At 43.3% G+C, this 14,284-nt stretch overlaps 2 protein-coding genes across 12 annotated transcripts in view; both read left to right on the top strand.

Moving 5' to 3' along the window:
- Positions 1 to 14,284, top strand: part of dab1 (Dab, reelin signal transducer, homolog 1) — a 418,200-nt gene that overhangs the window by 133,879 nt on the left and 270,037 nt on the right. The gene's annotated exons all lie outside the window — the stretch shown is intronic.
- On the top strand, positions 8,401 to 14,103 carry LOC116410420 (filaggrin-2-like). Of its 2 annotated transcripts, none has more exons than XM_031900911.1 (2): positions 8,401 to 9,811; positions 13,405 to 14,103. In XM_031900911.1, exons 1-2 carry the CDS (start codon positions 8,596 to 8,598, stop codon positions 13,998 to 14,000), a joined length of 1,812 nt encoding a protein of 603 aa, XP_031756771.1. In that variant the 5' UTR covers positions 8,401 to 8,595; the 3' UTR covers positions 14,001 to 14,103. The 2 variants fall into 2 exon arrangements, with proteins under 2 accessions (XP_031756771.1, XP_031756770.1); XM_031900910.1 differs by having other exon boundaries at positions 12,302 to 13,497.

A 14,284-nucleotide genomic window follows, 5' to 3' on the forward strand; every position in this document is an offset into this window, starting at 1 on the left:
CTGATTTACAAAGAAAATGCAAAGTTCACATTTTTACACACAGTGCATCATGTTTTAACTACAGTACAACACTAAACAGAATTGCAATGCCCTCAAAGTAGTGTGGACAGCAACATGTGCACCAGTTACTAGTGCAGAAGCTAAATTGCACCTGCTTTGGAAAATTGTGCACAATCTGTGTTTATGCTTTGCTTATATCAGTATTTGTGTGGGGATGGGGGGGGGGGAGAATTGCATAATTTCCACCACTGCAGCACTTACAGCAAAATAGCATAACAAAGGAAAACTATATCCCCAAACAGTATAGGTCTCTATAGAAATATATTGCATAAACAAGCTCATATGTAAAACCCTGCTCCATCTAAATAAACCATTTTCATATAAATATACTTTTTTAGTAGTATGTGCTATTGGGTAGGGATGTAGCGAACCTCAAAAAAAAAGTTCGCGAACTTTGCGAACCCCATAGACTTCAATGGGAAGGCGAACTTTAAAACCTAGAAAAACCATTTCTGGCCAGAAAACTGATTTTAAAGTTGTTTAAAGGGTGCCACGACCTGGACAGTGGCATGCAGGAGGGGGATCAAGGTCAAAGATTTCTCTAAAAAATACGTTGTTGACACAGCGTTGCGTAAAAACACAAGCTATTCCAAATGTATACGCAAAGGCAGCTGGCAAACCTAGCGGAAATACGCAGCGTTTTTTGCTATTTCGCACTATTAGCACCATGGAAACGGGATTTGCTTACGTCACCAGTACTAGGCTAAAAAACGCCATGTGTGGCTTGTGCGGTGTTTTTAGGCCGAGAAAAAACGCAGTGGAAAAACGCCTAAGGCGAACCCAAATTGCGAACATCGCAAAAAGTTTGCGGACTTGCGAACACCCAATGTTCGCGCGAATTAGTTCGCCGGCGAACAGTTTGCTACATCTCTACTATTGGGTAATCCTAAATAGAAAATTGCCATTTTAAGAATTAAGGGTCTGCCTCCTGGGATCATAGGATTCACAGTACAAGGCACACATACATGCCATATCAATACAATAGGCCACATCAGCCAATTATTGGAGTTCTGGCTTTTGCTTTCACACTTCTTCCTAAGTATTTATTCTGGGAGCAAAGTTTTCCTTTAAAGACAGGGTGGACAGAACAACAAATTCAGAGCAAAATGCAATTATAGAGGAACATGTATCGACTCGAATAAATTTGTACATATCATCTGGTTGGACACAGTTTTATTCTTTATACTGCACTATAAATGGGCCCCTATAATGTATTACCTTTCTGTCTAAGGCATAGGTATTGAAACATAAATCAACATATTCTATATTGCAGCAGAGTAAATGCAATATTCTGCAGGGTTTATTGTGAGCACAAAGAAAAATGTGAGCTTGATTTCTTGTGTATTTCTTGCAGTTCTGTATCATAATCTACAATAGAAACTGATTTTCCTCTGCACTCCAGTCTATATTTATAAATGATACGTTATTGCTGTATAAAGCAGAGTTTTAAACAAGGTTAAGTGAAATGTTTTCTGTTATAGATTCTCTGAAATGTAATCATGCAGTACTTGTAACAACTCAGCACTGCCGCAGCCCTGTCAATGGACACAAAGCTTATTTGTGCTCTGTTAAATTTTGAGTTTACCCAAAGAGTAAAAAGTCAGTATGTAGGTGATAGGTTGAAACTTTACAGCAGTGCACCACATTTGCCAAACTTGCAATGAAATATATTACTTAGAGAGAAAGGCAATACAACTACAGTAAGTAACAAAATAATCAATACTAAAAATGTATTTGCAGTTGTGTAACAACTGGGTATGTTTAAGATCCTCTAACTTGTTCTTAAGGCCAAATCACACCAATTAAGGGAAATCATTTGTGCCGTGGTTTAAAAAAAGCATTTAAAATTCTATTGCAGACATTTCATTAAAATTGCTCTAGAATCATTGTCAGCAAAATATGTGAACTTTTTTAATGCCAGCTTCTGCCTCTGACTTTTGTGTTTGAATATGACAATAATAAGAAACAGTTTACTTTAATGTTTACGAGTTGCAAAATATTTAGTAGTTAAAGTTCATACTGTTTCTTAAATAATTGATACCTTGCAAGTGCAGGGAATGAGCAGAAAAGAAGATGGGGAGTTACTGGGCATCTGTGGAGGTACAGATCTTCCCTGCTAAATGGCTGTGTGATTGCCTTGGGCTGGTACAAAAACCCAAAATATAATGTACAACATTTCTGCCCTACTTCTTTAGTTAGGCTTTAGTTCTCCTTTAAGTCTACATAATAAAACATAGTTTTAGCAGATTAGTATCCCAATAGTATATATATTGGTTATGCTTCATGCTCCAGTCCAAGGAGATATCAGCTGGGGGTGTGAGGCGTTATAATATTTCTGAAATAATAGGATGTCCAACCCTTCATATTAACTAGAATAGTTCGTTTATATCTTGGCACTTTTTTGGTTTTGATCATTTCGGATGAACCTGGATTAGACAGATAAAAATATTTTATTGGTAATATTTCAAATGTATAAAGAAAATTTGGTAAGATATAGATAATTTTGATCAGTTTTGAAGTTGTCCTTTTCTTCTCTGAAATAAGGGGATGAAATTATGTTTGCACATATATCGTAATTAGGGGAATTTCAAATCCGGTGTAAGTAATGAATTCTATTTTCCATTTATATTTAAATTTAGATTTCAGTGATATTGTTAGGTAAGTTAATGGAAAGGTTTCTATTTTGTCTATGTTCATTTTGTGTTCCGATAAAGAGCTGTAAAGGTCCGGATCATTTGTAATTGCTGCTGCTCTATGCTTAAGCATAAAGGAGGTGTGAGAAAGGGCATTGGTGTCTCATCCCATTAGAGATCATTATTGGATTATGAGCTTGTCTAGAAAGTTTTAGATAAGTTGACGGGAAGCTTTGTAGATTTTTCAATGCTATTAAATATGGTCCTGAAAGATTTATGTCATGCACAAGAAGGAAAAACAAATGCTTTTTCGGCATCCAAACTTAATAGGAGCACTTGTTCCCCTTTTGATATTTCTATTTCTTATTTGTATAGCCTTGTAGATCTTTTTATTTATGGTCAAATACCTTTTTGTGATGCTATTAAGGCATTTAGCATTAAGAGAGAATATTTATTATTAATTAATATTATTATTTAATATTTGAAGCAGTTTTACTGACATAGGTAGTATCAATCAGGGACGATAAAAATGTTGTTTATGAATATTATTTCTCCATAGAATTGAGTATAGAACATATTTAAAGTCATTCCCTAAGTAACACAATACTAAAAACTTTATACAAAAGTTATACAAAACTTGGAAATAAAAATATAAGCAGATAATAGTTAGATAAATCGTTTACCAAATAAATATAGTATACCAATAGTTTAAAGTTATCTTGGAGCAATGTAGTTACATGTAAGCTGTTATCCAGAAAGATCTGAATTACAGAAAATTTAAAGCAATAATTCAACATTTTTAAAAGGATTACCTTTTTCTCTGTAATAATAAAACAGTACCTTGTACTTGATCCCATCTAAGATAAAATTAATCCTTATTGGAGGCAATCCTATTATTCTTTATTAAATTTAAAGTCATTTTTTAGAAGACTTAAGAGATCCAAATTATGGAAAGATGATGGGCCTGAAGAAGATTTGGTTTCTCTTACTCATTGACGATCCCTTGAGGATGTTGTTTTTGTTGGGTATGGAACTAGAAGTGATTGCACTTTGTAACCATTTTATGGATTTTGCAAAATATGAATGTGTCTATAGTAATTAACTACTAATTGAAAGAAAGGGGTTGCCCCATTGGAATGGAATTATGGTCTCTTAAACATAAGCTCTTTTTGTTTGGCAAGTGTAACTGGAAATAAGTGAGTAAATATTTGACTTTTTTGATTCCAGAATTCTACAGCATTAGAGAAATGTGTCTATGCCCCAAGATGGAGTGCAGAGACCTGCAGCAATTCAGATAAAGTGGAGTAATGCAAAGTGCAATAATATGGCAACTGTGTCTGTTTTTTCACTTTGCATCCTGCCATCCCTTACCTAAATGACCACTTAGGCCATTTGATTTATAAATGTGCGCCTCCCCCACTATTATGGCAGCATGGAAGGCTGGGTTGCGAAATTTTAAAATTTGTCATTCCACACATCACTATTTTGTATCCTTGTAAAGAGACTAACATTCCAAGACATAAATCATAATCACCCATGGACTAATCTTGCTTCAGTGACTATTCATAATATGAGCCTAGGCAGGCCTGATAGGAGTGGACCACCTCAAAACACCATCCTTGAATGATGGGATTTTCTAAAATATCTAATAGGTGTCTGGGTACATTTTGGCAATATTCTGGCCTAGGAAGTTTCACCAATTATTTTTCTTATAAGTGCTGTTAAGTTTTTAACCACTAAAACCTTAAAATCAGAGGTTTGCTCTAAAGGTTTTACTGGTTACAAGCTTACCAGCACTTGATTTGTAATCTCATTATATATAATTTCCCTATGGTGGTTTGAGTGTACAAGGTGACCAGAGGCTTAGCAATTGTGCGTGCTGTTGTTAGCTCTGTGGAGATATTTTCTGTGCTTTCTTTTTTGGAAAATGCACAGTTTTGCCACTATGAAGAAAGATGAATTTGTATCTGTACTCTCTTGGTAATTCATCTACATTCTGCGTTGTTTGTTTCTACAGCCTTTGGGGATTTAACATGTACTGGATTTGCAGAAAAACCAGTAACATAGCTGCCAAGAAAAATATTTGATCCCATTTGTATTTGTATCTTCTACATTGTAAAACAATAAATTACCAGACCACTCAACGTGCTTTGTCCAAAACTTCTTCCACATTGACAACTGATCTCCTTCATTCACTTACAGTTCCCTTTATTATTGTCCTTTAAATAACCAACATGTTCGACAGGGATTTACAGAATATATTTAACCACTTTCCCAATCCCATTCTAGTTTCCCTGCTGTAGTTACACACAATACCCAGTACCAATACATACATTTTTGTGACTGAGGAAACGGACACAAAATAAAATATATCACAGCCTGTACACTACCTTGTAGCTGATTTGATAGGGCAGAGGAATATTCCAACATTTCCCTGTTTTATAACCTTGTTTAAGTGCAATAAACCATCCTGTGAAGCTGTAACTGAAAGCTTTTCACAAATTGACACATTTAGCAAGGCAGATAAATGTGCAAAGTTATGAATTATCACCCAAACATGTAAAATGCTGCTTCACCTATTAGCCAAAATTCCTGAAACATGGGAACCTTGGGGTCTTTCTGTAATTTGGATCCCTATACCTTTAAACACTTATTATATAAACACTACATTTAAACCCTTTAGCATTCTTTTGTCACCAATTTTGATTAATGTAATGAGGTACAAGGTATAGTTTTATTATAACAGAGAAAAAGGAAATCATTAATTAAATCTTGTGTTATTTGTTTAAGACTTAAACTAGCAATTTTAAGAACTAAGGGCCGCCCCCCTGGCTCATAAAATTCACTGTACTTATACAAGGTGCAATACTTTTTATTACTCATCTTTATATTAAAACCCTCTCCTATTCATATTCCAGCTTCTCATTTTAATCAGTGCCTGGTTGTTTAGGTAATTTCGACCCTAGCAACCAGATTGCTGCTGAGATTCCAAATTGGAGAGCTGCTGAATATAAATATATATAATTGCAAATTGCCACAGAACAGTACTCTCTACATCATGCTAAAAGTTAATCAAAGGTGAACAACCCCTTTTTACATTTTCAAAATGTAAGCAAATCCCATTTTACACAATTTTGCTTTCAGTAAATGTACATTTTACTTTTGAAGGTGACCGTTTAATATTTGTGCGCATTTTAAAAAGTTGTGGGCATCAAAAGCATTTGAAAAGCAGCATGTAACGTAATCTGGATTTGGTAATTATTACAAATACTTCTAAAAATGATCCACTTTGTCTAGAAGCACAAGTTAGTATGTTATGTTCTACTTGAATTGTCTTCTTTTTTCCAACTTCTAGCTAGAAATATAATATAGAATATAGAAATATGTGCCCCTTATTTAATTGACTAGGTGTATTTTTTTTTTTTTTTAGTTCAAACCTGTAACCTAGAGAGATATAAGTATTCAAAGGCATACGCTTGTCATGTGCAGTCATTTTTCCTGTTTTATTCATCTTGAATATTGCATATTTTGTTGACTTGGGCTGTGTAGTTTTCTGTTTAAGTGATCCAGTCATCATTAAATTGGCAATTTTATTTAGGTGTTATAGACTTTCCATAATTTAAATCTCCATACCTTAAGGGGCAGATTTATCAAAATGTGATAAATGGATCTTAATACATAAAAACTCACCCACGTTCTGTTCATTCCTATGGTATTTTTAGAAGTGTATTTATCAATGGGTGAAAGTTAGAACTCACCAATTGATAAATACGCTTCTTAAAATCCCATAGGAATGAACAGAACGTGGGTGAGTTTTTATCTATTAAGCTCTAAACTCACATTTTGATAATTCTGCCCCTAAGTCTTCTAAAAATGATTTAAATGTTTTGCCTCCAATAAGGATTTGCTATATCTTAGTTGGGATCAAGTACATGGTACTAGTTTATTACTACAGAAAGAAAATGGAAGGAAGAAAATGTGAATTATTTGATTACAATGTCTATGGGAGATGATTTTTTCATAATTCTGCATTTTCTGGAAAACAAGTTTCCAGATATCAGATCCCATACCTGAACAACTGTCTAAAGCCTGCACCATTTGTACTGATAATATTTCTAAAGCACAGTTCACCATGATTGATTACACAGTTAAAACAGGCCATGGTATGGCATTTCATTGCCTTTTGCTCCTTCAAGGACTGTTCATACAAGAAGCTTAATATAAAATTACATTCATCTGCTATTATAAGAATACAGGCATCTTTTACCCTGCTGTTTCCCAAGTAAAATGTCACTTTGCATGCATCAAAGAAATAGAGCATACTTGGGCCAAATAACAAAATATGCTTCTTTCAGTGAAATCAAAGTCATGTGTTTTGCAGTGAAAGTGAAGGTTTTAGATAATTAATCTTTAACAGGCTTTATACACATTGCTCTAGCATCAACCTGCACGGATGCCACAGCAAGTGGCAGATACAATGCGGAGAAGAAAGAGATTCTACTCAGTAGCTATAATCATTATAAACCATATGGATAAATGCTTCTGGCCACTGCTTTAGCTTAATTAATGCAGTAGCACATTAACTTACAAACAAGTCAGTGCTTAAAGATACAGTAGTGTTAAAAAGCAATTGAAATACACGTTACCATTTTTAGAATTAGGAGGAAATTAACTGGATATGAGGATAGTTTCCTGCTGAGAAGCATGGCCGTGCCAGGCGTGAAGAGGCTCTGCATCTCTTCCTTCCTAAAAATAGCTATAATCAGATGGCACCAGAGAGCAAATAAATAAATATATATATACAGATATGGGATCTGTTATCCGGAAACCAGTTATCCAAGCAAGCCCCGAATTATGGAAGGGTCATCTCCTCATCTCATCACAGACTCAATTTTAATCACATACTTCATTTTTTTTTAAGGATTTGCTTTTTCTCTGTAATAATAAAACTGCTCCTTGTACTTAAGCCTAACTAAGATATAGTGAATGCTTATTGCAGACAGAACAATCCTATTGTGCTCAATTCATGGTTAATTTTTTTTCAGTAGATTTAAGGCATGGAGATCTAGATTAAGGGAATACCCCTTATCCAGGTGCCAAGCATTTTAGATACAGGGCACTTACCTGTATAATAATGTTTTTGTTTGTTAAGTGATACTACCCTGTTGATAAAAGTATTGTAGAACTATCTCCTTAAGAAAGATAACTTTCTTATTATGGGTTATGTATTCCTGGAAGTCATGGAGGGCTGGGTGTATAGAACTATTGTGTGCTAATATTTTAAAGTCATGCACTGTAACATTAAGATTAAGGGGCAAATTCAAGAGGACCCTTACATATTCTTTCTTATATGTTCCTACTGAAAATAAGTGCTAAATGCTTGTTAAGGGTTACACAATATTTGCAGATGGTAGGCTGTTGATCTATTTCATGTTATTGAGATTATAGGAAGGCACTAAATAAAAACATAATATGCTTAATATATATGACTCTTTTAAAAGCACAACAAAACATAACAGTGTTGCTGAGCTTTTTATTTAGTGATATGCACAGGCATGCAGGTCCTTCAGGCTCTTCATAAACTACTATTAGGAACACAGAATTGCTCTTAGCCTCCTCTACCTCTGCTCTCTACACTCTTTGAAATCATTTGCTGCTATGCAGATAGCATTATGGGGTCTTGTCTAGAGTAATGTAAAGTGACCGGTGACCCGTAGCAGGGAGTAGGGAAGCAGGGGCATGACAGCGTCGTGGGGGGGTGTAGGCCACTCCCAGCTGGTTTGGGATTGGTGGTTTCAAATAGCAGCAAGGCGAGGGTATAAATAGGCAGTTGGTGTTTCCCGCTTCCAGTCCATTTTAGACAGTGCAGGAAAACGGCTTACGTGAAACTGCCCTGCCTAAAATGGAGGAGAACCGGGAATTGGCCGACCTGGTGCAGAGGTTCCGAGAGGCGGCGGCTCAACAGGATCCTGGATGGCTTCAGCAGCAACTACGGGACCTGCTCGTGAGGGGAGAAGCGGCACCGCAGGAGGCCCGTCCGGCACGGCGATCCAGACCACCGGTGAGGCTGAGTCCCCAGCTAGGAGGAGGGCCCGGGAGACGAAGCTGGAGGAGCAGCACGAGCCCGCACCAGAAGAAAGCCAGGACCCGGGGACGCGCGGCGGCCAGCAGACGCGGAAGTGCGGGGGCGGAGGCAACAGAGGCAGCGAGAGCCGGTGCGGCAGTCCAAGGGAGCAGGCAAGTATGCGGCCAGGCCCTCCCTGCAGCTCCGAGATCAGCGGCGGGGGGGGGAAGCGGGGGGGCGGCAGCAGACCGGGAACACGCGCAGGCAGGGGAGGAACAGCCACGAACGGAGCACGCCGCTGGCCTAACAAGGGGGGAAGCGGGGAGCAGCGCACACCCACAGCCAGGGCCCGGAGGCAGCACAGGACGGGCGGAGCAGGATGGGGCTACAAGCGGCGGAGGGGGAGCAGGAACGGGCCTAGAAAGGAGGGAGGCGGCCCCCAACCCAGCGGGTGGCCGGGAGCGCAGAGGGTCAGGCAACACGGCCCAGGGACACCACCTGGAGCCAGGATCCATAAGGGGGGGCAGCCCTGCAACCCGACAGGGCTGGGGACACAGGGAGAGCTGCGGGGGAAGGCAGCACCACAGCAGGCCCGATGAGGCCGGAGGGCACAGGCAGAGGGGGGGAGACAGCAGGCACGGGCAAGGGGAGAGGCACACCCCCCAGCCCAGGAGTCGCTCCAGAAGCAGGGAGAGAAGGAGCAGGGGGAGCCAGGGCCATAGGCACAGCCAGGCCAGGAGCAGGAGGGGGGACAGCATGGCCCACATTGAACCAGTGGGGGCAAGGGACCACAGGAGGGAGAGCAGGAGCAGGTCCAGATGCATGTCGCACCGGCACTCCTGCTGTCGGTTTTCTTCCAGGAGCAGTCCTTGCGGCTCGGAAGGAGGGTCACGAGCCAGGAGCCCACCAAGGGATACCAGACCACGCAGGAGCCATTCCGGCGGCCAAAGGGACGGACAACACAGTTCCAGCCAGCAGCAACACCTGACAGGGAGTGACCGGATGGAAAGCACTGTGACGGCCCAGGGCACGGATGCGCCCAGGGGGCCAGGAGGTGAGCAAAGCAGCACACCACAGGGGCAGAACACAGGGACCCTACTAGATGGACTTAAGCAGCTCCTGGAGAGTTGGGAAGGCAGAGGCTCCACGGGCCAGGGCGCAGCCAGAGCTTGGGTGACAAGGCAGGGAGCCACGGGACAGGGTGCAGCAACGGCTGGGCAAAGCATGGGGGCCAGGGGGGACACCAACACGGCCCCGGTAGCCCAGTCAAGGGAAACAGCAGCAGGTGGGAAGCCAGAGACAACCCTGGGAGAACCCGAAGAAGGCAAGAAAGAGAGGGAAGCAGAGAGGGAAGCCATAGTTAGCGGGGTGGCAGATGCAGCACGCCAGAACGCTTACGTATCCTTCGCAGGCCCACTGGGGGTGCATATTAAGGCAGAAACAAAGGAAAAGATATGGAAAGGGGAGTTTGTGGAGCTGTTCTCCCTGCTCCCTTTAGATGAGGTCATAGAGCTGAAGGAGGAGGATAAGAAAGACAGTAAGAAGGAGGAAGAGGAAAAGAAAAAGAAGTATAGGAGGCTGCCCAAAACATTCGGGAATTGGCTGAGGGCATTTTGCATCCTGGCCAGCATTATTGGGGAGAAATCTCCCGAAAAATGCTCCTCACTATTCTGTTATGTGGACGGCATCTGGGAAGCGTTCAGAGTATACGGGGGTTTAGCCTGGTGGTGCTACGACGAGCAGTTCCGCCAAAGATTAGCAGCCAACCCAACCATGAGATGGGACCAGATGGATATCACCCTCTGGCTCAGGCTTATGATGGCGCAGCGCTCCACCCCCTTTTCAAAAGGGGCCGGGGGGCAGGCTAGCACCTCGGCCCCGTTCAAACCCGGGTAATGCTGGCTGTTCAACGACAGCCAATGCCGATGGGGCAACTCATGTAAGTACAAACATGAGTGCTCAGGGTGCGGAGGGGCACATGCCTACAACAGGTGCTTCAAGCGAAGTAAGGCAACAGGGAAGCAGGGAGACGCTGGAAAAGGGGAAGACACCAGTGAGGTTAGGCGGGATGCAGCCCTGGCTAGACCGCTACGGTAGAAGGGGGGATGCCCAAGCACTAGAGCAGGGCTTTCGGGAGGGGTTCAGGATACCATTTAAAAAAAAGGGGGCCTTGCCCGCCCCACGCAACTTAAAGTCCGCAGAGCAATTCCCAGAGGTAGTCAGGCAGAAACTGGCCAAGGAGATCGAGTTGGGCAGGGTGGCGGGCCCTTTCAGTGCCCCCCCCCTGAGCAACTTGAGGATTTCACCGTTAGGTGTGGTCCCAAAGAAAGAACCGGGCAAATTCCGCTTAATTCATCACTTATCGTACCCAAAGGGGGGCTCGGTGAATGATGACATTGACAAGGAATTGAGTTCGGTGTCGTACACCTCATTTGACCAGGCAGTTGAGATGGTGAGGACAGCGGGGGAAGGGGCACTAATGGCAAAGGTGGACATAGAGTCAGCTTTCCGCCTGTTGCCGATACACCCGGATTGTCACCATTTATTAGGCTGCCGGTTCGATGGTAATTATTTTGTGGACTTATGCCTCCCAATGGGGTGCGCTATTTCTTGCGCCTATTTCGAAATGTTTAGCTGTTTTTTGGAATGGGTGGTCAAGAAAGCGTCGGGTTACACCTCAGTGGTCCATTATTTGGACGATTACCTTTGCATTGGCCCAGCGAACAGTGACATTTGCTTTTATCTCTTGGAGACCATACAGGAAGTAGCACTTTCATTCGGGGTGCCCCTAGCCAAAGAAAAGACGGAGGGCCCCACCACATCTATTCAGTTTTTGGGTATTCAGATAGACTCCACGAAAGGGGAATGCAGGTTACCGGAGGGTAAGGTGGTGGAGCTTCGGCAAGTGGTGGGGGAAATGGGGAAGACTAAGAGGGCAACGTTGAGACAGGTCCAATCACTGTTAGGGAAATTGAATTTTGCCTGCAGGATCATCCCAGTGGGACGGGTCTTTAGCAGGAGGTTGGCGCAAGCTACAGCAGGGGTGCAGGAAGCACACCACCACGTTCACATTTCTAAGGAAGTCAGGGCAGACTTGGCGGTGTGGGGACATTTCTTGCGTGACTTCAACGGCAAGGTACTTTTCCAGGCCAGGGAGACCTCCACGCCAGAAATGCAACTGTACACCGATGCGGCAGGGAGCTCAGGTTTTGGGGCATATCTCGCGGGTCAGTGGTGCGCAGCACCTTGGCCACAGGACTGGGTAGATTCGGAATTGGTGCGTAACATTGCTTTCTTGGAGTTGTTCCCCATTGTGGTAGCGATGTATGTCTGGAAGCAGGAGTTGAGTGACCGTAGGATTGTATTCTACTCCGATAACATGACGGTAGTTCAGGCCATCAACAGCTGGTCGGCAGCTTCACCCCCCGTTTTGAGGTTGTTGCGTGCACTGGTACTCCGGTGCCTCGTAATGAATGTAAAATGCAGGGCGGTACATGTCGAAGGTGAGAAAAACGTCATAGCTGATGCACTTTCTCGCTTTCAGTGGGAGCGGTTTCGGGAGGCAGCACCGGAGGCAGCGCAGCGAGCATGTCACTTTCCGCAGAGGCTATGGCAACTAGCGAGCACCGATTGCTGGAGTTTGTAAAAGCGTCAGTAGTGGAGTCAACCTGGGCTGCATATAGCAAGGCTTGGAACGAATGGCGACAGCTGGAGGAGTGGTCCGGGGGGCTTGGTAGCAGGCAGGAAAAGCGCACCGGCCTGGTATGGTATGTAGTGTGGCTTGCGGAGCAGGGTAAGTCAGCAGCTTTTATCGACAAACGCATGGCGGCGCTGGCGTTCCATTTTAAGCTCGGGGGTGAGGAAGACCTAACAAAGGAATTCCTCATTAAGCAGGCGCTGAAGGGCATCAGAAAGGGGAAACAGTCGCGAGATTGGCGAAGGCCCATTTCATTCGAATTGTTGGGGAGGATGCAAGTGGCCCTGGGCACTTGTTGCCACTCCGCTTACGAGGTGGCGTTATTTAGAGCAGCATTTGCGCTGGCGTTCTTTGGGGCCTTCAGGGTAGGGGAGATTGTTTGTAAGAGCAAGACCTCCTTTGGGGGGCTGTCATCTCAGGATATCAGGGTCACTGATAATGAAGTTAGGGTTTGGTTGAGAAAGTCCAAAACAGATGTTTTAGGAAAAGGGAAGGATATAGTACTTTTCAAAGTGGATGGCGGGATGGCATGCCCAGTTGGCTGTATGCAGCAGTTTCTGAAGGTACGTCAGGAAGGAACCGGAGTGTTCCTCATACATGAGGACAGGACCCCTCTGACCCGTTTTCAGTTTACTAGCATTATGAAGAAGAGTTTGCAACTGTCAGGAGTGAGCCCGGAGAAGTTTGGGACGCATTCCTTTCGTATTGGAGCAGCAACCGAGGCGGCCAGCCTCAGTTTGGGGGAAAAAATGGTAATGCAAATTGGAAGATGGGAATCAAAACGGTTCCGGAGTTACATACGGCCAGGTTTACTAGTTTAAAGAGTTTGGAGGCCGAAGGGTTGGTCCCGTTTTGAGGTTGATAAAGTAAGGGGTGGATGGGTGACCCCCTTCATGTGAATGCAATGTATATGCTATTTCCTTGGTTTTAAACTTACTTTGTTTTGACAGGCTGCAGAGCGGTGGTGTGGCTGTTAGGACATTCCTACGTGAGCTGGGCCCGAAGGAGAGCCGCAGTTAAAAGAGCGGGAGTGCAGCTGGGCTTTCCGGAGGACCTCGTTTCTCTAAAGTGGTTCAGTTTTCCCGGTTTGAAATGGTCGGGTGTTTTGTCAAGTTTGTTTAACTCGGTTAGGTCTGGTCGCAGACCTGATATTCTAATAATACACGCAGGTGGGAATGACCTGGGGGCAGTGCCTCAGAAGCAGTTAGTAGCCACGATAAAACAGGATCTGGATCGCATCAGGATGAGGTTTCCGGACATTATAGTGGTCTGGTCGGAAATAATCCCCCGGCTAGTGTGGAGGCATGCGAGGGATGCGAGGGCTATAGAGAAGTGCAGAAAGAAGGTTAACAAACTGTTATCACCGTACGTTCGTAGGTTTGGTGGTGTAGTAGTGAGGCACAGCATGTTGGAGGAACAATTGGTGGGCTATTATTTTCGGGATGGAGTTCACCTTTCAGAGGTGGGGATGGACATCTTTATTTTGGCGTTGTGTGAAGGGATAGAAAGGGCCTTGGTGCTGTTTGGTGGGGCACGGCACGCATGAGGTTTCAAGCGCGCTCGTCCGTGGCGGAGTGGTTGAGTCCGGGAACCAATGGTTGCATGGTTATTGGTGGTTGGCACGCCTGGCACCTCAGGGGTAAGGAGGTGTGTCAGGAAGTGAGTTTGTTGAGGAGTAGGTGGTCCCGGGCTAGGATGGCAGCTGGCAGCGCTAGTGGCGTTGCGCAGTTATTAGATTGTTACAGTTGTTTGTTATACAAACGTTCAAGTTATCATATGTTCATGATATGTTATCTTATTTTCATGTTGTTATGTTTGTTTATGTTTATC

Source organism: Xenopus tropicalis, chromosome 4, assembly GCF_000004195.4.
Source record: "Xenopus tropicalis strain Nigerian chromosome 4, UCB_Xtro_10.0, whole genome shotgun sequence".
Classification (NCBI taxonomy): Eukaryota; Metazoa; Chordata; class Amphibia; order Anura; family Pipidae; genus Xenopus; species Xenopus tropicalis.

Coding starts and splice junctions, on each gene's coding strand:
- LOC116410420 (XM_031900910.1), top strand. CDS start 8,596: ATGGAGGAGAACCGGGAATTGGCCGACCTGGTGCAGAGGTTCCGAGAG. Junction 9,812..12,301: donor TGCGCCCAGGGGGCCAGGAG/GTGAGCAAAGCA, acceptor TCTCGCTTTCAG/TGGGAGCGGTTTCGGGAGGC.